This window comes from Sciurus vulgaris (assembly GCF_902686455.1).
Source record: "Sciurus vulgaris genome assembly, chromosome: 4".
Classification (NCBI taxonomy): Eukaryota; Metazoa; Chordata; class Mammalia; order Rodentia; family Sciuridae; genus Sciurus; species Sciurus vulgaris.
In genome coordinates this window covers 118,212,280-118,237,351 of record NC_136464.1, presented here as the reverse complement: position 1 = coordinate 118,237,351, position 25,072 = coordinate 118,212,280, and the positions used below count along the sequence as shown (strand labels likewise).

Here is a 25,072-nt window from a genome sequence, read left to right as displayed (position 1 = left end):
CAATTTAAATCAAGAGTATATAAACAAAAAAGTGGTACTATTGAGACTGTAAAATCAATTTTTACTGGTTATTGTAAAATGCCTGAAAACCATTTAAAATTAATATTTATTCCAACATTATCTGGTAACCTCCCCCCCAATTTTATAAATGAAGAAATACAGTCTCACAGAAGTTGAAGACACTGCCGGACACCACAAAGTAGCAGACCTATAATCTAAATGTAAGGCTGATTCCAAAGCATGAGTCTACTCCCGCAAGCTGTCTCTGTCTCTATAAGAGGCACAGAGCCTGTGGCTTTGAGAAGTTTTTCTCATGCAATTCATGTGAAATTAGTAGTTGGAAATACCCAGCTGAGGATATAATAAAATGAGTACTGCTGGGATAGTTTGCTAAGCCACAACCTACTGCCCTAGTATCCTCAGATGTAACAGAGGACAGATATCAGTGACCCCTCATAAAAGTCTATTTCTAATTTAGTCACCCTTTGTTCTCAAATTAGGCTTGAGGATAACAACAACTAGAAAAATCATTCTTAATTTAGGAATCACATCTAGCATTTTTTGCACCAGTGAAGCTGTGAAAGAAACAAGAGAAGAAATGGCAGAAAAAAATGGAAGAAACAAAAGCCTCATTAAATTTGAACACGGGAACAATTAGAAATGTTAAGTGGAAAAATCATCTACTTTATTTCTTTTCTTCCTTTTCTTTTATGCTAAACACTGATACCAAAATAATGTTATTTTATTTTTAACCAGTGATGCATGCTCCTTAATAAAAGTGTGTAATAAAGTATAACTTTTGTAAATGGAACAAGTGAGAGGCAGCTCAGTGGGGTTTTAGAGATGGGCACACACCTGAGTTCTATTCCAGGTTCTATTTTATATGGCTAGTCCACTCCTCGTCTCTCTTCCGCTCATTTCTAGTGGAAAATGAGGTTGATTTTTCTGTAGCAGGTGCCTGTAGTCCCCAACAGTCTCATCAGATTCCACCCCTGCTGAGTCTGGTATCACTCTTCCATGCTTCCAAAGCAGTCAGCTGTGCACCTTTGCCTCCCTCAACTGTGGAGTCCACTGAAGACACAATTCTTACTAGTCCTCTCACAGTCTGGCACCTATCACACAGTCCCCAGCATAAAATAAGCCCTTAGTCAAAGCTCATTAGGAAAGCCCAGTTGCTCTCTATAGCCTGTAACAGTTCTCAGATTCAATAAATCTATGAAATTAGCCCATATGTAAAATTGAAACCTTAATTAACTTAATTGCACCATATATAAAAATTAGATTGAAAGATTCCGCTGGGTCATTCCTTGGTTAAGAGTAAATGATTAGTTGCCATTGTATTCATTTGTCTCACTACAGAACTTTGTTCTCAATGTATTACAAAATAACATTTAAAGAGGATGAAAGACATGCTTATCCAATCAGCCTAAAACAAAATGCAAGACTATTTTGTGTTTTCATTAATTTGAAATATATTACTTTTGAATAAGAAAAGTCAAAAATAAAATCTCTAAGTATGTCACAGTAGTAGGAAGTCAAAAAATAGTGTTCTCACTAGTTCTAAAAATTAGTTTTAATGTCGATCAAATTCCCTAAAGTTTGTTATGATTCTGCATTTTTCAATCACCATATAATATACATGACAGGGAGATTATAAATCCTGTAATTACACACAAGGAAAAATACATACATCTGATCACTGTTGGTTTTCTATTCCATGGTAACATAAAAATATGCTGCTTGACCCCTTCCCATGTGGGGCTGTCCTGTACCAGCAAACCTGACTTGATGCCCTCCAAATTCTACTGCATGCTTTCCATATCTTTAATTCTAAACCTTTCTCCCCTCCCTGTTTACATGAACCCTGTTCTCTCAGAAATTCTGCCTACTCCATTTCACAATCTCTAACCTCAACTGCACATCATGCATTCTCATGGATATGAAAGGAGTAGTTTTCAACCATGGGTGATTTTGTCCCCCAGGGAACACTGAACAATGAAGATTCTGACTGTCACAAATGAGGGAAAGGGTAATAGGAACAGTTCCCACACCAAAGACAAAAGATGTGTGGTGCCAATGAAGAGAAATTGTCTACTAAGCCATCATCTCCATCCTACCATCTCCTTTCCTCTAACATCACATATTTTCCTTTTTGAGATGATTCTAAGCTTAGCCCTGAACTTTCCTTCTCTAATTCTTCCATACTTCTTAATCATATGCATATATCCCTACTGTGCAAACGTGAGTATGTGCATTTTTTGGGTGCAAATATGATTTATATACTGGTATAAATGCTGCTAGGTATCTGTATTGTGACTTTTGTGGGGCGGGGGCTGGGGATCAAACCCATGAACCCATGGCCTTGCACATACCAGGCAATCACTCTACCACTGCACCACATTCCAGCCCTATCATTACTTCTTAGCATGTAGTGCAATGAAAAAGAACGGGAAGAGTAACAGTGTCTGTGTGTGGTGACAAGCAACACGATAGCTAACATGGGTTTACCATCTGCACCTGCAGATACATGGCACCATCTTGTTCATTCCTAACAATATCTCGATGTAGAAAACTATTATTAATCACCTATTACAAATAGAAAACACTTGCAGAAGTCAAAAATATGTCAGTGGTTCTACAAATTATAAGTGACAGTGTCAAAACACAATCTTCAGTGATTTCTGACAAGAAAATCTCAGGCCGTAATATTATTCCAATGCTCACTCCCACATTGATTCTCTAAAGTATGCCTACAGATCCAGAGAGGCTGAAATCACTGCCATTGCTTCTACAAAACATTTTCCTCTTTTTTCATGCAATTTAAGGAAGACTATGCTATTGCTTCATAAAGAAAGGGTCCAAAGGTTAAGTAAAAGCTTTCATAGTCTTCACAAACATATCTTAGCAGAATTAAGTTTCACTTTAGTGGTTCTCCTGATGTCTCTAAAAAAGTTTCTGTAAGTTATTCAATTGTTTATTATTGAATAAACAGAAAAAATGAAGAGAGTCAGGCACATTAATCACTTCTCTGATCCAAATAATGGAAGTTCAGTTCCCATGAGATAAAGTTCTTGTGTGTGTTTTGGTTTTTAAGTGATTCCTGTGATGAAATCCCCAATTAATTATTAAATAGATAAGCAAACCCATATTTACATGGTTCATTTTCTTAACATCAGAACTTTCAGTTGCAGTAAAATAGCTAGTGTTCAATTATCTACAGTCATAGAAGAGATGAGAGTATAAGTAATCCCAAGTGACACATAATCCAAAAAGCATTCATGTTGGGTTTTAAATTCATTATACGATTCCAGCAGATTTACCACCATAATCATATTTTTTTTCCACAGGCTCACATTAAAATCTATTTGTAGTTCTTGAACACAGTCCAACTGACAGCAGGAAGGAGGACCCCAGATACATGCTGGATGACAAACGAAAGCTGATTTGCTATTAGCATTTTTTTCCTGTAGATAATTGACATGAAGATAAGATAATCAAGAGTTGATAGTAAAGCTGCATTTCATATTTATTAGGAGTTTTATATTCCATCATTCTGTGAACATAAGCAAATTTCTTACATTTCTAAATTTCAGTTCCTTACTTATGAAATGGTGCTAATCATTGGAAGAGAGTTCTGAAAATTAAATTATTAAATACACAGTGTCTGACAGGGATGTGTTTGTCATTTTTTGTTGTGGCCATTACCTATTTAATTCAATGGCAAAAACCAGGGAGACTACTACTCTGATCCTACAAATCAATTCAGTTTCCATAAAATGGAAATAACAGATTTTTCAATAATCTGACACAGCAGACTACAGTGTCCACTGGTAAAATATGCTCCTAACTGGGTGTAGCAGAAGACAGCTGGACATACTTTTAACTACTGGCACTAATTGGAAAAAAATCCCAGAAAATGTGGTCTCTTGTTTTAAATTTGGAGCAAACTTCTGAAAGTAAAGCACTTTACCAGGAGGGTATGGAGCAGAACTGGATGCTCAAACTGCTCTCTCTGCAGTAAAACAAAGAAATGCTTACAATGAGTGATTTCAAGACTATAACTATCTGTACATCAGCTGAGTCCAAGTTTTAGTTTTAAATGAGTTTTTAAAAAAGTAAGTTTTTAGAATTTTAAAGAGTTTAGCATTAGAGACAGATCATGAAAATGAACTAAATGGAATGATAACCATCAATATAAATTCTACATCTTTTCACGAATACTGTGCTACATCTCATGGCATTACAGAGTAAGAGAATTTGGGAGTTAAAAATTCCCCTTGGTTTATGTAAAATGGCTTTGGATAATTTCTTCTTAATGCAACACTAAATGGTAATTTGAGCTTAGATAATTATTCCCTAATTTTCCAAAGAATACAGCAGACATCCTGACTGGTACATTGGTGACACAGAGATGGCATTATCAGGAATTAATTTTTTTCATGTCTGTACTTCACTGGTGAGTCGGACTGTGTTATTGGGTTTAAGTTTTAATATGCTATTATATTCTTCAGTGCCTTCACCAGTCAGTGGGAAAGACAAACCACAAGCAGTGTGACAGGAGATGGAGCTGGTTCTTGGGGAAAAACACTAATCTATACCTATGTCTTCTCACAAATATAAACAAATTATATCAGATTGAAAACAGTCCCCCCAAAAATCAGAAAGTTAGAATGTTGATGCACATGTGTAGAAGATAGAAAGAAAGGATATGCACCATCATTAAACATGTAAGTATAGGAAACACTGTTGACTATAAATCTAATATATTGAAAATTAAGGGTTTTAAACTACAAAGGAAGAATTTTGCCTCACTGCCAAGCCAGAATTTGCTAAAAATTCTGTTCAACAGAAACATCAACCATCATCAAGTCCATCTAGCGGGGTGTGCTAAAATTTGGGGAATATCTGACATAAGATCAGGTTACTGCAATAAATTGAAGGGCCATATAGCAGCAACAGTGGTACATTAAAAACCATGAAAATAAGGATTTTAAAGAGGATTTAGTGTTGTTGGGTTTGAATAAGTAATAGTATTTAATACAATCTAAAATGAAGGAGCAACAGATTTTAAAGCTTCAGTTGTCCTAGGACAAGTTTAAGGAGTATCCTTATGAGCCAGGCAAGGTGGCCCATGCCTACAATTTTGGTAATTTGAGAGGCTGAGGTAGGGAGATCACATGTTTGAGGCCAGTCTCAGCAATTCAATAAGACCCTAAGCAACTTAGTGAGACCCTCTCTCAAAATAAAAAATGGCTGGGGATACAGCTCAGTGGTAAAGTTACCCTGGGTTCAAAAAGAAAGGAAGGAAGTTTAAGGTAAAGTTTCTCTGAGGGAAGGAGGGAGGGAGGAAGGGAAGGGAGGAAGGAAGGAAATACGTGATGAAAGACATATAGATACAGTGGCATAATTAAAGAATCCATAGAGAATGGAGGGTCCCCCATTCAGAAAATGAGTCTATTAATGAGCTGAATATTAAGATCAATATGATTGTATAAATCACAAATTTGACATTGTGTTTCTTGTTAGGACAAAAAGAATAATATATGAGTAGCTCTATATAGATCACATTATCTCAAATGTGAATCATACATTTTTTTCATAGCTTCAAAACTCACATTAAACTACAAAACTTTTTTATGAGAGGCTTCATGGAAAGGACCCAAGGTAATGAGATGGAAAATAATGTGAAAAATTTATAGCAGATGAAATGTGGAAAACAGTTGTTTGTTTCAGTTCAATTCTACTACTAGCAACGGGATTAAGTTAGAAAAAGATATTTTAATCACTGGAGAGCAACTTAAATAACCAGGACTTCAAGATCCATGAAAGAAAGCAGCACAATGAGAACAATATCATTCCACAGGACTCTTTTTGGAGGCACCATTATAATGTCAGGTATTTACTTGTACACTGCAAAGCATTCCATGATACTGTTCCAAGTTCCTTCAATCTAAAAGAAAAGAAATAAATAATAAAAACAAACTTTACAGAAATGCATAACTTTTAGAGTTAGCAAACATGGACTTCAAAATAATTGCTTTAAAATGCTTAACAAAATATTTAAGAGGGAAAATTGTATTCAAAAATCAAAATCAAGAGTGACACCTGATAGGGAAAGAGAGTAAGAACCTTTTAAAAAGCACTGAACACAGAACATGGAACAGGTCCTATACACACATATAATTGAGGCCCAGAAAGAGTGAAGAGAAAAGTACAGGGACCACAGCAGAACAGCACGGAAAAACCTTCTGGCCAAGAATTTTCTGAACTGATGAAAGACATTATGCTACAAATTCAAGAACCTCAACAAATGTTAAGCAACATAAATTAAAAGGAAACATTAAAAGTAATCTGAGAAAGAATGACCTCTGGGAATTACTTATCAATAAAAGTGATCAAAGCTAAAAGACACTGGAAGGACATCTTTAAATTGCTCAAAGAAAGAAAGAAAACAAATGACAACTTTCATCCTTGAACATCAGTGTGTGTGTGTGTGTGTGTGTGTGTGTGTGTGTGCGTGCGCACGCGCGCGCGCACGCTAATTATCTTAAATATATTCTTTTTTGGGGGAGGCAGTAACCAGGGATTGAACTCAGGGTTACATGGCCACTAAGTCACACCCCCAGTCCTATTTTGTATTTCATTTAGAGACAGAGTCTCACTGAGCTGCTTAGAGCCTCACTTTTGCTGAGGCTGGCTTTGAACTCTTGATCCACCTGCCTCAGCCTCTCAAGTCACTGGGTTTTTAGGCATATGCTATCGTGCCCAGTGTCTTAAATATATTCTTAAAGTGAGACATATGTCCTCACACCTAGATGGCCATTCACCTCGAAGACATCCATAATGCCAGCACATCTGCCTTCAGACTTCTGGCAAGGTAGAAGTAGAGAAAACAGAAGGCTGAAATGGAATTTAGGGTAGATGGATAATGACTGAATTCGCTATAATAAAGATAATCCCCTCAAACTGTTTTTACTAAATAGGGCAGGACTTCTACTCTTTAGCCTTCTTTTTACTCTCTTGATTTCCATGATTTTTCTTTCTGGTTACTGTCATAATTAGCAGGTTCTTTGGGGGAATGGAAATCAGGGGAAAAATATTTAACATTTTACATGAAATATTAAAATGCACAAAATTACTGTATTAAATATGATTTGTGGTTTTCATTCATTGCCACGCCCCCACTCCCTGCAGTGCTGGGGATTAAACCCAGGGCCTTCTTGCACATGTTGTCCCAAGTATACCACTACTGAGTTACACCCCCAACCCCACTGATCTCCTGCATCTCCCTGAAGCACAGGGTTTAGAACATCAAACTCCTTAAGGTCCTAGTTAGCCAGTGAGGTTCCCTCATGAAGGGGATCAGCAGATAGAAGTGGGTCTCCTTATTGGCTGCTGGCTACAGTGCTTGAAATGGCAGGATTGAGCTACTAATGTGTGGGAGAGGCTATTTTTTTAAATTTGTTCTAATTATTTATACATGACAGTAGAATGTATTTGGGAGAGGCAATTTTATTGGCAGCTGTAAAGCAAGAGCACAGCTCCCTGATCTCTGCTTCGCAGTGATGGTGCTGTGTCCTGCAATCAAAGGGAGCAAGGCACATCTGGCTTCCACTCTTCCCTCTCTTCAATTGATTTTGTAATCATTTAAGTCTCTATATTAAATTCCTATCTGAAATACCTAGAGTGGTCATAGTTTTCAGCTCTAAATACTAGCATAATTGTTAAGGGAATGGAAAAGAAATAACACAAAGATTTTTTTAAAAAGTTAAAGGAGAGAAAAAACTATATGGCTATGCAACATGAAATATACATTCGAGGTTCCTGAACACAGTATAGATGGAGTCCGGCAGGCCCACCCTGCTCCTTGAATTCCTCCACTCTGCTTCCTCCAATGGCAGTTTCTTCACATTTCTGACACTTATAAGGCCTTCACACATTCTTTTACCTCTGCACACAATTTTCTCACACACAATTTTTCTTCACACCAACATACATCCTTAAGAGGTGGCTCAGATACCCTCTTCCATGGAGAACACTGAGACTCACTTCAGCCTCATTGTGAGCTTTCTTCTGGAATCCCATAACACACTGTGTCCATCCAATTTTTTTCTTGACATGCTACATAAAAATTATCTGTCTATGGGTATCTTGCTTAGATGACTGTGAGCTCCTTGCAGTTTGGGAAGACAGTCAATAAATATTTGCCACATGAATAAACAAGAGAATGATTTAGCTTTTCATTGTTCTTTCAGCCTAAAGAGATTAATTACATCATCTTAAAAAATATACACACCCACTGGATATAAGAGAATGTTACATCTTTGTAGGGTTCATGGAAATAAACCACATAAGCCCTCAATTAAAGTCAGATTTCATAATCTCAGCAATTTAAGAGGCTGAGGCAGGAGGATCGCAATTCAAGGCCAGACTGGGCAACTTAATAAGTCCCCTGTCTCAAAATAAAAACAAAAGGACTGGAGATGTAGCCCAGTGGTAGAGGGCCTACCTAGCATGCAAGAGGCCCTGAGTTCAAACTCCAACACTGAAAAAACAGCAAGATTTCCTAGAGAATCTCCTGATTCTTCTTATAAACTATGTTCTTTAGCATGGAAGACAGATTTATGTTTGGTTCTGTGCCCTATATAAGGGAAAGTGATCTGACACATGTGCTATTGGTGGTGAATAATGAGATTTTTAGTCTGCATTTTCCTATATGTCTGACCATTCAACTGCAAATATATTTAAAAATTTAATCTATACACTTACATGTCAGTACTACTCACCTGCACCCTGGGAAAACTAATTTAGGACTGAAGTTCTTCATTTAAGCTGTTAAATTCCTTTTAATTCAAATGGTTTGTACAAAGAAAAACAGGGCTGGGCAAGGTGGAACACAACTGTAATCCCCATGACTTGGCAGCAGGATTAGCAAGATCCTGTCTTGAAATAAAAACCAAAAAGGGCTGAGGGTGTGGCTCAGTGGTAGAGCACACCTGGGTTTAATTCCCAGTACTACAACAAAGAGAGAGAGAGAGAGAGAGAGAGAGAGAGAGAGAGAGAGAGAGAGAGAGAGAGAGAGAGAGAGAAGGAAACAAGGAAAAAAAAAAAAAAACTCTATTAGTTTCATTTGGTGTTTCAAACACTTTTTGGATATCGTTAGATGGTTTATGAATTACCAAGACTCCTCAACTGTGTAAGGTGGCTGGCCATTCACATGAAAAGCTGGAACAGGGAGATCTCCAAGATGGGAAGCTGGTAAGAAATCTCAACCACTGTCCATTGTAGAATAGGGTATTTGGGTCAGATTGATTAGAAGGTCCATTGACTAAAAGCAGAGAATAAATCTGTGAGCATCTAGGAACCTCTGGTTATCATGGAACACAAGCTGTGGTGTGAATTTCAATTCTTTATGGCCAAATTTTTTTTTTTTTTTTCCCAGTACTAGGATTGAACTCAGGAGCTTTCAACCAGTAAGCCACATCCCCAGCCCTTTTTTTGTATTTTATATAGAGACAGGGTCTCACTGAGTTGTTCAGAACCTGGCTAGGTTGCTGGGTTAACTTTGAACTCATGATCCTCCTGTCTCAGACTCCCGAGCCACTGGGATTACAGGCACCAGCCACCACACCCAGCCAGAATCCTTTTTAACAGATTTGTCCCTTCTACCTGCTTTCAAATAGTTGTAATATCTCACTTCACTAAGACATCTTCATAGGTATGGTAGCAATAAGTGGGGTGAACAATGGAGCGCAGATAAGAAGTATCATCTGCCAAGTTTGGAAAATATTCTGGAAAATAAGAGTCAAGCTTTTGCCAGTTGGATGAGAACTGCTAGAGGCAGAACAACTGAATGAACCTTCATAAGAGTAAAGTGCCCATTTTGTTCACTGCTACCTTCTAATGCCTGAAACATTTGCAGAATAAATGCATGAAAGGAGGTTGATGCTGTAGGTGCCTCTCTCCTGTCTGCTCATTTCTCCCTCTGATATCTCCTTTGGTCATTACACTGACCATTTCATCTGGCATATTTTTGTGGTACTAAACCTATGGGATGAATATTAAGTGTATGTGTGTGCCTGTGTATGAGAAAGAGTGAGAGAGACTCCATATAAGCTCAATCACATTAAAAATCAAGGGTAAAAAATTAATCACATTATTTTATCCTAGAACATTCTAACAGATTCAGCAGCTGATCTAAATGACTAGTTTTATTACCTTGGCTGTTTGATAATGGCCTGTTAAAATAACCTAATCAATGATCAATTATTCTCATCTCTGTTCCCCTGTTAAACGAGAATTCCAATAAGCAAAGAAATCACATTAGTAGAGTCAGCTTCTAAAAATGAAGAAAGGAAAGAATAAGCATGAACTTGAAATGAGCTGTAAGAATCATCTGTCAGACAACCAAGAAGCTGCCTGACAAAGCTTTGGTAAATACGGACTGAGATTTCTAACATTTCATCATTATCCCTATTTTAAATAGACAGAAATTCTCAAAACCCTGTTTGTCAGACACTGGAGAGGCATTAATTTTGGTAAACTTGTTTTTCATGTTGAGAAGCCATATATATCTTATATATAACTGCTTACAATCAACATATATAGAAGACACTAACTGATAAAAATTATATCTGATCATCGAAACACCAGGATATGACTTACTAAAACCCACTTAATTATTCTTTCCCCAAGTCCATATTTGCTTTTGTGAATTTTTTTTCAACTGCATTAACTTTTGCTCTGACTGAACTCTTTGGTGAATCATTTTGTCTAAAAAATAATAAACAAATTGGTCTGTGTTCTATTTATGCTTCAGATAAAAGAAATGTGACATGAAAAAGGTTTAATACACAGTTCTCAGAGAAAAGAAAATTCTGAGTTATGAACTATCAGTAAAAAGTATTAATAATGTTTCAAAACTATCTAAAAATAACCCACATTGATGATTCATTCAAAAGCCTGACTCAGTGTTTAAGAAAGCACTGAGGATTTATAATTTGAATAGTAAACATATGGCACCATTTAAAAAAAAAAAAAGCATTGAAGCAAATAATTCATTAAAAATGCAAATCAATACAAATGAACTTGCTTAGAAAAAGCAAGTCAGGGAACCAAAGGTTGTAACAGGGGTGAGGACTGTTCACAGGGGAGAATTCTGATGAGGTCAAGTGTAGCCCTTGGAGCTGTGGGCTCCTTATTAAGAAGTAGCAGTTCTGAATTTTATTACTGAGCTTTGTTCCTACTGTGATAATTTCAGATAAGGTATTATGGATTGTCTGAATATCTGACCTTGGAACTATTTTATGGACATGTGATATATTGCCTTTTATGGAGAAAATAGGCAGTTCTACATAGATAGATCATTCATATTATCAAAAAAAGAGAAAGTTAGGCTGGGTTGAGGAGGGGGTCAGGGAATGAAGAGACTTCCCCTGTGAAACAGTTCATTCCTGTTCAATAAGTTTAAGCAATTATGCAGGCAATAAATTAGAATAGATTATAAATCAATTAGTGAATCTCAGTAGAAAGCCATATACTCATAAAACAAATCACACAATGCCCCTTTTACAATAAAATTCAATACCGATAAACTCAGTTATTTAGAATTTGTCAATGAAGTAATGTCAGAATCTTGTGAATTACAATCAGTATAATAAAAACTTGTACTTTCTTTAGCAGAGGGCATTGTCATCACACCAGAGTAACATCAAGTATTCACACAGACTTCAGGGTCAGACAAGCTTGAGGGTCAGATAAGCGTGTCCTATTCTGCCATCCATTGATATTGTTAAATGCTATCAGTTGAAGTCACTGAAACTAACCAACATAGCACAAAGGACCATGACCTTGACAATTTTACTATTTTCATTGGTATGAAGAAAAGCATTAGTTCTAAAGTTTCCAGTGAATGCTTTAAGTAAGACCTTAAGAAAATGTGTTTTGGATGAAGTATTTAGTAAAGTGAAATATTAAGAATTATAACTTGGCCCTTATAAAATTGCAAAAATCTAGAACCACTGCTAACTATCGTATTTTTAATTATGCATTTCAATGATGAAATATGCAATAAAAACACAATCAAGAACAATTAGAGTTGTTTGTTTTGACATTCAGTCATCTTAATTTTTCAAATACTATCTGCAAAAGAATACTTAAATGAAGAGAACACCATAATCACTGCCAAATTAGAAAGATCACCAACCATTTGATATTTAAAAAAAAAGATTCTGACTAGATTGAATTGCATAAGATCTGATACATGCAAAAGATTAACATAAATAGGTTTGGAAGCATAAAATAAATGCCCACAATTAACTTTTCTTCTTTGTGTCCATATTTTCCCTTTTAAGTTTATAAATAACAATTTTAGAGCATCCTATAAATTTTGATATGTAATATTTTTATCATACAGTCCTAGTTATAAAACTCTTGATATACCTTGTTTGATTCATGAATAGTTGATAAAGATGTTGAATTTCAACTTTTTAAAATGTTATTGCCATTAAATCCAGTGGTGGGAAAATGTGGTGTAATAGGAATATTTAGAAATTTGATGAAGTCAGCTTTATCAAATTTTATCCTTGAAGGAATGATATTGTGGTCAGCTTTGTGTTGCTATGAACAAAGTATCTAATGAGAACAACTTACAGGAAGGCAAGTTTTGGTGGGGGTCTCATGGTTTTAGAGGTCTCAGACCATAGAGATCTGGGTTCACTGCTCTGGGCCCAAGGTGAGGCACCTCATCACCACCAAAGGGCTGGACAGTAGAAAGCAGCTCTGGCCAGAAAGCAGGGGAGAGAAGGAGGCACCCTTCCAGGGCCCACCCTGTGAGCCACCTACTCCAGCCATGCCCCACTGCCTATGGTTACCACCCAGTCAGTGCATTCCAACTAGGACAGACTGATAAGGTTACAGCTCTCACAATCCAATTATCTCACTTCCCAACATTTCTGCCTTAACAGCTTTGGGGAACACCTCATACCCAAATAACAATAAATGCCTACTTTCTAAATTGTGTGATGCAGGAATCTATATAGACCTATTTTTATAACATAATAAATAATCACTAATCTTTACTAGCTTTCTCTGCTTGCATAAAAACAGCTGACAAAAGTGAACTGAAATCTACCTCTAAGTGGTAGAAGGTTTTTCAATTTTTTTATGTTCAATTAACCTCATTTTATATATTTCCATGATTTTTTTTTAGATGCTTTCAAGTTTAGAATTGCACTATTGCCCTGTAGTAAAACCCTATGTCTACCTAATTATGTTTTCTGTACTAAAATCTGAACAGTCAGAAAAGAAATGGACATATTTCCATGGCTGTCCTGTCACTTAGCTTACTTTCAACTTGTTTTTATGTTTTTCTTGTAAACCACCTATAATGGCATTTTCAAACGCAAGCTACTGTATTTCACCACATAATCGTCACTCTTTATTTTTCAGTCCCCAAACTGGGTTTTTAATCTTTTATTGCATGGTATAATTCCATTCATCACACTGCTTAAAAGGAAAATGTGTTCACCAGTGGCACTAGGTGCATGTTTGTCTTCTCCAGCACTGAGCGTCCTGAGCTGAGTGCTCAGCAATTTCCCACAGCTGAGCTGTGTAGTTAAGAGTGCTGCAGTACCGACAGAGAACCCATCTTACATGAGTGGTGCAATGATGGAAGCGCAGAATATTCAGACACAAAAGATTCAATTTTGTAAGCGCACACTTTACAACACTGTAGTAAATTTTCTCAAGTGTGATATTTCAAGTATAATGCACAAAATCAGCAACAACTAACATGTTAACTTTTTTTCCAGACTGGAAATATGTTCGCTGAACTGTCACTAAGAAATGATCTACTTTGATTAGGACTTTTTTCTTTTTTCTTTATGGGACTAGAGATTGAAGTCGGGGCACTTTAGCACTGAACTACATCCCCAGCCATTTTCATTTTTTGAGACAAGTTCTTCCTAAATTGCTCAGGGTCTTCCTAAGATGCCAAGGCTGTCCTCAAATTTGCAATCCTGCCTGAGCCTCCAGAGTCACTGGGATTACAGGTGTGTGCCACAGCAGCTGAACTATTCAATTTAAAAATATATTCACAAGTATTCTTTGCATCCTAATTTTGCACCAAAGACAATTTAGTAAAAAAATAATTTTTTAATACCAGCACATTTTTTTAAAAAAAGCTTCACCTAATAGTCACCCTTTTTTGCCCCCCCCCAAAAAAATTGGCATAAAATCTGCAACAATTATGCAATGAAATATGGTAATTATGTCTTTAGTCTTTAGTTCACTGTGCTAATTATCTATTGCTGCATGAAAAATGACTACACACATGTTGACTTAAAAAAAAACACAAATCTGTTACTGTGTGGGAACAGGGTTAGGAGTCCAGCACATTTTAGCTGGGACTGATCTCTGTCTTTAGAGGCTGCTCTCAGGTCCTTGCAAAGTGGCAATCTAAGACTTAGCTTTCTAAGATTTCTTCCTTCCAAGATGCATACCCTAATGCTAAACTGAGAAAACTATGCTTGTAAAAGATTCACACGATTAGAACAAGCCCACTGAGATAATTTCTCTGAAAGTCAACCATGCCATCTAACAACCAGATTGACACCTCCAGGGATTACACAGGGCTTGCACCCTGGGCTCAGGACCATCGGAACTCAGGGGCCAGCCTGAATTCTGCCTACTACATTCACTTACATTTATTGTAATTGGTGGCATTTGGGATTTACTTCCATTTTTCTTAACTTTTACCTTCTACCTGTGCTTTTTGTTCATTTGTTCTTATTTCTGATAAAAAAAAAAAGGAGAGAAAAGAATTGCTTTTCTGTTTGCATGTTGTCTTACACAATTTTTTCATATTCTACTAGTTTTTCATATTCTACTATAAAACCTGAGCCATGGTTTTATAGTTTATTTAGAGACAGGATCTTGCTAAGTTGCTTAGGGTCTTGTTATGTTGCTGAGGTTGATTTTGAACTCACAAATCTCCTCAGTCTCCCGGGCTGCTGAGATTATAGGTGTACCAAACTCGAGTGTTTTGGGACTTTTTTTTAACAGGACTCCTATTCCTTTAGTATCCTTATTTTTTTAACCAACCATAATATCAGACAAACAACATAAGAACATTATGAAACTAACTCTCAATAACTTGTCTGAACTTCTGGTATTGTGGCCCAATATTTAGTTCTATCACTTCATAAAAATCTTACAAATCAAATATTATTAGTAGCATTTTAAGAAGAAAAATTGTGTATGAATTTGTGAAATATTTATCAACTTACTTGGTCATCATTTTTATTTTTCAGATTACCCTTATGGTATTATTCTATTGATTTCCCAAGTATTAATAAGTGAGAATCTTTTAGAATGAATTACCTTTACTGTAGGTCTCTCAGTTTTTGTTCACTCAAAATTGTCAGAATTGTGGGCTGGGGTGGTGGCTCAGTGGTAGAGTGCTTGGCTAGCACGTGTGAGGCCCTGAGTTCGATCCTCAGCACCACATAAAAATAAAATGGAAGGTATCGTGTCTACCTACAACTAAAAAAAATATTTAAAAATTTGTCAGAATTGTATTGAGTTATGACACGACTTTATGTGGACATTTTTTCCTCTTTTCTCTGTACTTTAAAAATATTATCCCACTGCCTTCTAGCTGTCACTGTTGATGTTAAGTTTGACTTCAGTGTAGTAGTGTTTTCTATGTAAAGTGATATATTTTTCTTGCTATTTTTATAAAGTTCTTTGCCTTAATTTTCCCCCTCCAGTTATAATAGTGTAGCTTAACCATTGAGACAACTATACTTTACAGTTATAAAAATTCTACTTTGTTCTTAATCTCAATTAGAACTGATCTAACACTGATACTGACCTTGGGTAATTATAGTTATGATTTCATGATAAAGAGGGTGTTTGTATGTAAGATTTTGTTGATTGGGGAAAATAACAACAGGAAAGGTAGTAGGATCTAGACATCTCCCTTATGTGTTCCTTACTCTGTTCTGTATTAGGACAACCCTGAAGTACCTAGTCCTCCACAGTGCTGGAAAAAGCAGTATTTATAAAGAACTGACCAAATCACTGTCATTAACTTTGGATTTAAAAAAAAAAAAAAAAAAAAATTTCTGTATTTTCTGTAATTTCTGTAATTTCTGTGTTTTCTGTATTTCTCTGAAGATCATTTTATTACCAATTTGTACCATTACCATAACAGTTTTCCATAATCATTTATTTCCCCATATTTTGAATAAAGTATATGCCAACTAAATAAAATACAGCTGACCCAGCGTTATAAGTCCCATATAGGTGACAGAGCTTGGATAGGCCATCAAAGTCACCCTCTCATACAACAATAAAATGAATAGTTTTCTTTAGGCATAAATACATAATCCAAAAAAGAAAATTGAAAAAATATCTGACTTCATATTCAGTGGCATATTGCTAAAGTAGTCTCCCCAACAATTCCACTATGGTGGTACACTGCTTGACTTGTGGACAGAAACAAAAAGACTTCTTTAAGTTTGCTAAACTCACACCAGGAATATACTTGATTACTTTTTCCTGAACTTCACCGAGGCATTCTCAAACCTTATTCTGTGCTCCAGAAGAACCCAGTGTACACAGAACAGCTAACCTGCAGTAGAGTTGTTGGTATATCCTTCTCTGGATCTAGAGTATTTCCCCTCCCCAAGAAAGCCCTTATACTACATTCTCATTACATGTAACCAATTGGCTACTTTTCTTACTATTTTAACTGTCATAAAGAACTTCATGATAAAACAGTAATAACTCCACTGACATTTTCCCCTGACCTTCAAAATCTGAAACAGTGTTAATGGATGTCTCTCATGAATCTTAGAGACTCTTAATGGGTCATAAGAGTTGCAGTGGCTTTATCCCTGACTTTGGAAAAGCATGAACTCTAAGTCAATTTAATTAAATTACCTACTCTACAACTTTTACTCACAATAGGAAGTTATATTCTATATGAACAACCACATAAAATTATACAGAGGCTAATAAAAAGGAAAAATCATTTTTTCCGTTTTCCTACAGGGGCCGCATAGACATAAAACTTAACCTTAAAAATTCAGTGTTTCTTAAATAAAACTAGACTTTCTCATTTAGACATGGCATGGAATTGTTCTAGTAGGCAAAACTAAATGGAAAAGAAAGGAAAAAAAGATACAAAGTGCAAAACTTCTATTAATTATTTTAAGAAGTTTCTGGCTTGGATTATCCATAATTTGTTCTCTGCTGCATACTGTTCATAATTCCTCAGTCTCAGTCCTAGTTATATTCTCACTGGCTCATGATTCTCAATGACTTTGCAGTCCAACATCTACCTTAATTTTGTAAAGAAGAGACTAACAGGAAAAGGCAAGAAAAGGTTAGACAGGACAAGGGGCCCAAGAGTGACGTGGGAGGAGGCGCTATTCAGATGGGTGTTTACAGAAGGCCTGTCTGATAAAGGGTGATCTGGTCTAAACCTAAGTAAGAGAGGCTGGTGTCCTTAGGAAGAGACCTATGGCAGGAACTGTAAGTGCCAGGAGAGGCAGCATTCTGGATGGACTTGAAGAATTCCAAGGAGGCCAGAGGAGGTGGAACAGGACAAGGGAGGACTCCCGCTCAGACAGGAGGCTGAGGAGCCAGGTCCACGGGGCCTTTTAAGAGATGGCAAGGATTTTGGATTTTGAGAAAGGGTGTCTTTAAATAGCAGTATGACACTGTTGGGTTTATATTTTCAAAAGATCATTTTGGCTATGATAGGGACAATAGGTTACAGAAGAGCAAGAATTTTCCACAGTTCACAAGAAAGTCCAAACTACTCAGTGTCAAGACACTTTAAAACAAAGGACAAGTCTATGTTCTCCAACTTACTGAAGAGCTGGACCACTTGATGCTCAGTGAATATCACATGGTTGTTCATGTTTTCTTTTGTTTTTTTAGTTGGGGGTGGGGGTGGGGGATTGGGGGTTTGGTTTTGTTTCCTGCTCATGCTATTTTTTATGCCAAAAGTAACATTTCTTCTTTTCACTGCCTAGAAGAATCCTACGTATCCCAAGTGTGTCAGCTCAGATACACTCGCTTGGTGAAGGCTACCTGTGCAGCCGGGCACATTCTCTTCTGCCACAACACTGTGAGTGTAGCACCAATGTACAGCACAAAAAGAAAATACAAAAATAGGAAGGCACTGCAGGCAATTGCTATATATAACTATAAGCTAACAAGTGAATGTTAGGATGCCCCATAATAAGAAGCATAGACCAGATATTAAAACACACCAAGTGTTGCAGCTCTTGGACTTTATTTAGCAGGCTTTCTGGTTGTCACCAGAAGGTCTTCCCGCCTGCTGGGAAACACACATGTAAACACGTACACACATAGAGGAAAACTATAATATGTGAAGTGGGGGGAAAGGTCCTGACAAAAGGGAGTGTATAAAAACATATAATTCTATCTACATCAGGCCTTGCTCGTGAGGTGGGTGTCCACAGAAGATATCAACCAAAGCAAATCACTAAATTATTCAAAGCAGTAGAAAGTCTTAATGCTAAAACAACCTCTCCCTACACCAGAGTTCCACAACCGGGTGGCTTTGGGCCAAATCCAAGCAGGCAAGTTTTGTAAACAAAGGACATGAAATGCAGCTGTGACCACTCATGCACACAAGATCCAGGGCTGCTTTCACAGTCTTCCATAGAGACCAATCTTTGTAAGCGGTCTACAGACCATGCGTCTCTCACAGCCTGAAAGATTTTATTGTTCAGTTCCACACAAAACAAGTTTGCTAGCTCTGTTCTACCCCACATCCTCCCAAACTCCTCAACTCCTTGGGCTTCTCAAATAAGTCTTATTCCTTCAGGTCCCTGCTAGTTCTTCTGCTTAGACATGGCTCCCTACCTCCTCTGCCAGACTAAGACCACTCCTCCTTCAGCCCAAGGTCAGTTCTAAGAGGTGCTCCTCACTGTCTACTGTGCACAGGAGTCCCCTTCTGGTCCATATGGACTCAGGCATGCCTAGAACCTGACACATACCCCTCCTGCTGTCATTATTCACATCCTTGCCACCCCAATTAAACACTGAATCTTTGAGAGTGGGAAATGTTTTGTGGACTTTATATTCCTTCTCCCAGTGAACACTAACTTTTCAACTTATCTGATAAGCATTAGACTCAGATTAAGAGTTTAATAAATCAGAAGGGAATTCAAATTTCATTCATTGTCTCATATTACAAATCAACAAGGTAAAATCATCATAGGTCATTCATTAAGTTTGGTGGGAAAAAAAAAAAAAAAAAAAAAAACTTATAAGGAATTATTCCTCTTAAATGACTTTGTAGGGTCTTTGGTCCCTAAGAGGAATTGCCTCCAAGCAGTGATAGGGTTTACTCTGTCACTTCCTGCTGCTTCCAGATGTCTCTAGCCATGATTCACCCACTCACTTCCCAAATCCGTTGCTTCAAAAAACTACTTAAAGAGCTGGAAAGCAAAACAAACCTGAGGCAAAACTGAAACTGGTGTCTAAAATTAGAATAAATAGGACTTTAAGGGCCCATGGGATCTTTCTTTCACAGGTGCATAAACACTACTGCTCTCTCAAAGGCAATTTTTCTAAATTCCAGATTCTGGGCTTTACTCTAAGTGGGTGTTTTGTTTGTTTGGTCCGTTGGGTTTGTGTGAGTGTGTGTGTGTACTGGTGGTGAGGTGTTTCTATTTGTTTTGTTTTAATCAAAAACCTAGTGTGGGGCTGGGGTTGTGGCTCAGTGGCAGAGCCTTGCCTAGCACGTATGAAGCACGGGGTTTGATCCTCAGTGTGAAGCACAGGGTTTGGTCCTCAGCACCATATAAAAATAAATAAAATAAAGAAAATGTGTCCATCCACAACTAAAAATTAAAATAAAAAAGAAAGAAAGAAAAAGAAACCTAGAACTATTATGGGAGGGAAATACCATGGCCTATTCAAAGAAAAATATCTACACAATACTTCTATATTTAAGAAAGCACAGACAATATTACAGTATTAATAAATAAGTTAGCTTTATCATACATTAAAAAAAATGTACCTAATTTTAATCTAGACTGATATCTTAAAATGTTTATGTATAAGACGGATGAGAATTTTTAATGTACTTATTTATAATCATTAAAGCCCAAAGAAGCTCCCTGGAGATCAAAAAAATCAAAGTCAAATTTCTGGACACATTATCAAACAAAAATTAAACAAGAATTAAGCATGTTATAGAAAGGTAAATTAGGAAAAACTATTCCAGGGGTCTGGGGCTGTAGTTCAGTGGCAAAGTGCTTGCCTAGCACATACTACGAGGCACTGGGTTCAATCCTCAGCAGTAGCACCTAAAAATAAATAAATAAAAGTTTTTAAAAGAAACTATTCCATTTTTATAACAGATTCATAAAGACAAATTTAATTTTGACATTGGCATTTTGGTTTGTACAAAACCCTCAAATGATATTTTCTGTACAAGATAAAAATATTTTAAATGTTTCCTAAAGCTTAAAGCAGAAAATAATTACTACCATCTCCTTAGTAAGGTACATTTTTTTCCTTATAATTAATGTTGAAGAACTTAAAAAAAAAAATCAATCTATTCACTCAAAAACAAAGTTCAAGCAAAAAGTCTCTTATAAATACTAAAGAAACCAAAGTAAAAGATGTTGCTTATCAGATAGAGTACTAAAAAATACCCACCATATGCAAGATCTAATTTATACTAATAAATGTAATTCTCAACACTGGCTTTCCTGATTCAATTTACAGATACCTTAAAAAAAGCTGGTCCTCGTTCCACCCTGAGATCATGAATGTTCTTTTTCCAGTTTTTACTTTAAAGTGCTAAATGGAGGGCAGAATTAATTCTTAAGTAATGTGGCATTATGTTCTCTATATGACATTAATAAAGTTCATTGCAACCTGAAATAAAGAGCTTGATGTGTGTCTTTGTCCACAAAATAAACAGAAATTTAAAATTAAGGTCTTGTGGAATGGAATGCTCACATTTAATTTTACCTTCACCACTTTTCAAGGAGGAAGTGCGGGGTTGCTGGGATCAAAGTGGGTAGGGGTCCCCTCCTTTCTCTTTCCTGGTTGGGTTCAGGACTGAAGCTACTCTGAACTTAAAATACTAACTTAAAACTGAACTTAAAATACTAACCCTGGCAGACAAACCTGGAAGTTTAAATAAACTCTTGTGTAACATTTGAAACAGACACCTTTTTTGGAGTTTTCTCAACTGTATCTTCCTAAATCATTCTCGTTCTGGTCATTTTTTACTTTTGGACAAATTATGGCCATCCAGGATATAGTCACATAGAGACTGAAATGGAATTACAAAAGTACAGAAAGACATTTGCACTTACATTTTAATTTATTGTACCAAATATATATGAATTTAAGGAACTGAATAATTCTGAATGTCAAAACAAGCAAATGATTTTAGTAAATAAGGACAGAAAGGGTTTTCAAAGAACTGGCTCCAAGGTTTTTGTTTCAAAACTACTCTATGAAAATTGTCAAGTTCAGAACCTGATTTTATAGACTTTGAATTTTTCTTTTACCAGCAAAAGGACATTTAAGTAATCATATTCTATCGGCCCACAGATTACTGCAGAGGTGACTTAAAATTAGAGTATTTGAATCTTATATAAGAGATAATGATAAAACCCAAAATCAATGCTTCTTATGTTTTGATATTTTAATCTTATAAATGTTTTTATAAATTTAAAACCAGAAGCAATACAAAGTATAATACATCAAGAGAGTCCACCATTTACACATTAAAGCAAGTTGTTATTGAAGGTGAGAAGCGCCAGATCACATAGAGACCAAATCAGGGAATTCTCTCTTGCTCTGCAGTCTTTCCAGGAGAAGTGTGCTTTTCTTCATTTTCTTTCCATTGTATAGTTATATGTGTCTTTGTAAACTGTCCTGAGATTAAAACAACCATCTCTGAATACAAAATTTATTAATTCAATCATTGTGGGGAAAACTGCTAAATTAAGAATTTCTTCCCTAAATAATTACCATGTCTGACATCAACATTACATTTCCCCCAATTTTTCATGCATTCTGAAGTTTACTGGTGGCTATTAAATAAAAGATTATGCCTTACTTTGTTTCTTTATATTAAGAAGTGACATCAGTAAGAATAGCAGTGAACTCATTAAAAACTAAGTTACTTGCATGAGGAAAAAAAAAAAGAATGATTCTATCAGAGTCTCAAAAGTTCCTTTTCATTGAAGCACCAGTCCTTTGGAAAGTTTGCCATGGTACTGTAGAAAACAGAATAATTTAAATGACCTTGCCAAATTGATAACTTGTCATACATAAACAGGACAGCATTCAATCAGAAGGACTGCAAGGTAGTATAGTTAGGGATTTTTCTCCCCCCCCCCCTTTTTTTTTCCTTGTACATTGAAGAGATGTGACAGGGAAGGACACCAGAAGATCAAACACAAAAGGAAAACAGATTAGGGGATACTACTGCCCTGAAACTGAGATAGCAGCCCAACACAGTAGTTAATTCAGTCCAACTTACAACTGTTAAATGTCAAATTATTTGCAAGGCTTTGGGCAGGGTAAAACAAACTATATCCATCTTTACCACAAGGAGCTTATAACTCTTATAATAAGCATGCACATACTTGATGAGAGCATAAGGAACAGTATAACAAAAGGTAGGGCATTTGCCTGCAATCCTTTATGAAATAACTCATTTTAACACCTTATGAACAAAGCGTTATTTTTTTTGTTGGATGTTAAATTTGGAGCAGGTGCTATGCAGATAGTGGCTCCTCCAGTGTGAAGGATAAATTCCACTGAGAGAGGCAGCCAACTGAATGACAGGTATCAGTCATGTGAAGAAACTGTCACACTCTCTGAGGCACCACTCCCAAATCTGATAAAGTTAAAAACCAACAGTCTTTTTTTTTTTTATTTGGTTGGGGGGGGTAAGACTTTAACTCCCTTATTTGGTTTCTAAACATCTACAGAACAAAAACCTCAGCTTGCATACCAATCTCATTTCTCAAATAAGATGAAAATATTAACATTACCTGCTAATGTTATTCTGATCATTAAACGTATTTTTCTGTCTAAAACCCAACTGACCCCACCTGCTCCTTTTCACTCAGCTGAAGGACTGTCGGTACACCTCAATGGGTCTGAATCTTATTCATCTTCAGGCTGCAAAAAGGCTGTTTACTGAATAAAATTTTCTCAGACAACCCAAGCCCTCACAACCCTTGGGTCCTTGTCCTTCCCAAGGAGTCACTGCTGAAAACAGCCTAACACTTAACATTCAATGAAAGAAAAGATCAGTGATCTTCACTCGGGTTGTGTAGAACCCGAGTTGTCTACAGGCCACTTCCTTAACTCTTCTGGACCACTCCAACAATTCATTTTACATCTCCACTGCTCTGTGGCAGGATCCCAGTTAGATCAGGACCCAAGACCCCTGTCATGGTGCTGTTCCTGCAGCCATGACTCTCTCCATAGGAAGAAGAGACTGTTAGGACAAGAAGAGAGCTGTCCACGCACAGCCTGCATCTCCCTGCCACAGGAGGACTAAGTCACAGATCTTCCTGCAGGAATGGATAGACTCTATATCTGCACTGTCCAATGCAGGAGCCATCAGTCCCATGTGGACACTGAAGACATGAAGACATAAAGAATGACTAGTGTGACTGAAAGATTTTTAATTTTGTTTAATTTGAATTTATATATATATATATATATAAACTTCAAAAGCTACAATACTGGCCACAGAGAATCCTCTTGTCAAGACCACATAGGACCTCTTGGTTGCCAATTCGTTATGCTTTTCATTTATACTGATGTTTCAGTAAAGGTCAGTTCTGCTGAGCAATCAGCTCTTCCTTAAGGATTTGCTTCTTCTGACATCTGTGGCTCCACACTTTCCTGTTGTTGTTGCTGTTTGTCTGTATCTCTGCCAATCTTCAACATCTTTGTCAGTTCCACCTATTGTATTCAAACTTTTAGTCCTGAAATGCCTCAATTTAGTCATGAATCCTCAATCTACACTCATGTAGGGTAATCTCATCTATCAACATACCAGTCACAATGAAAATTTCATCTCCAAACACAGATCTCACCACCAATGGTGCATGGTGCAACTGAGATCTTCATTTAATATCAAAACATAACGAACTCAGAGCAATACTCTAAACTTCTCACCTCTGCAAAAAGTAGTCTCTTACCAGCCTTCCCTACAGATCATCAAAGAATCAACCTTTACCTAGTAGCTCAAGCCAAAACTAAGGGGCTGCCATTGATTCCTTACTCTCATCTTTCATTCTACAGAGGAGAACAAACAAGGCCACAAGCTATTAATGAAAAGCATTTATTCTAAGGGCAATGGAAAGACATTGAGAAGTTTTAAGTTTGGGAGAAAAATCTGCTGGGTGGAGAATAAGTTAAAGATGTAAGAGTGGATGTTAATGAAACCAGTTAAGAGACTATTAGTGAAGTCTGAGTGAGAAATTAGGAAGATGGAATTAACTTAGCCAAAAGGCATATTTGGATGTGGAGGATGACTGAACAAAGGCAATCAAAGGTAACCCCTATGATTTTGGCTTAAGGAACTTGATTTGTGGCCACCTGCATAGGTAAGACAGGCAAACCAAAGAGTTTTGATGGACAGTGGTGGTGTGGGAAGTTAGAATCGATGCCTTTGCTTTGTAGGCACATCATGAAGGCAATTAGGGACAAAGGTCAACAGGTATCAATCTACAGAGGTATTAAGAAGATGAAAGTCTGAAATTTTAGCCTCCAGATTCTATTTGTGTTCAATATGCCAACAATATTTTGGACATGAGAGGCCCACCATTTTGACTACAGAGTCCAATAGAGATGCCAACAATTTTATATGTGAGTAAGGGGCACATAGAATCTTTCCAAACCTATCAACTTACAGGGTATTCCCTACTTCCCATCAATCTGTGCTCAGTAGCAACCAAACTGACATAGCTGGCAACAACAGGACACACAGCAAGGGCTCTTCTTAATAAGGTCAGTAGCCAAATCACAAAAC

At 36.7% G+C, this 25,072-nt stretch overlaps 1 protein-coding gene across 10 annotated transcripts in view; it reads right to left on the bottom strand.

Moving 5' to 3' along the window:
* Positions 1-25,072, bottom strand: part of KLF12 (KLF transcription factor 12) — a 437,715-nt gene that overhangs the window by 160,032 nt on the left and 252,611 nt on the right. Inside the window, exon 1 of one of the 10 annotated variants that reach the window (XM_079138937.1) lies at positions 5,904-5,950. The exons of the other annotated variants lie outside the window; for them this stretch is intronic. Within the exon in view, the coding sequence (XP_078995063.1) occupies positions 5,904-5,921 (18 nt within the window). The 5' untranslated portion in view covers positions 5,922-5,950. Of the gene's footprint in view, positions 1-5,903; positions 5,951-25,072 lie in introns of those variants that run through there. 10 annotated transcript variants of the gene reach the window in all.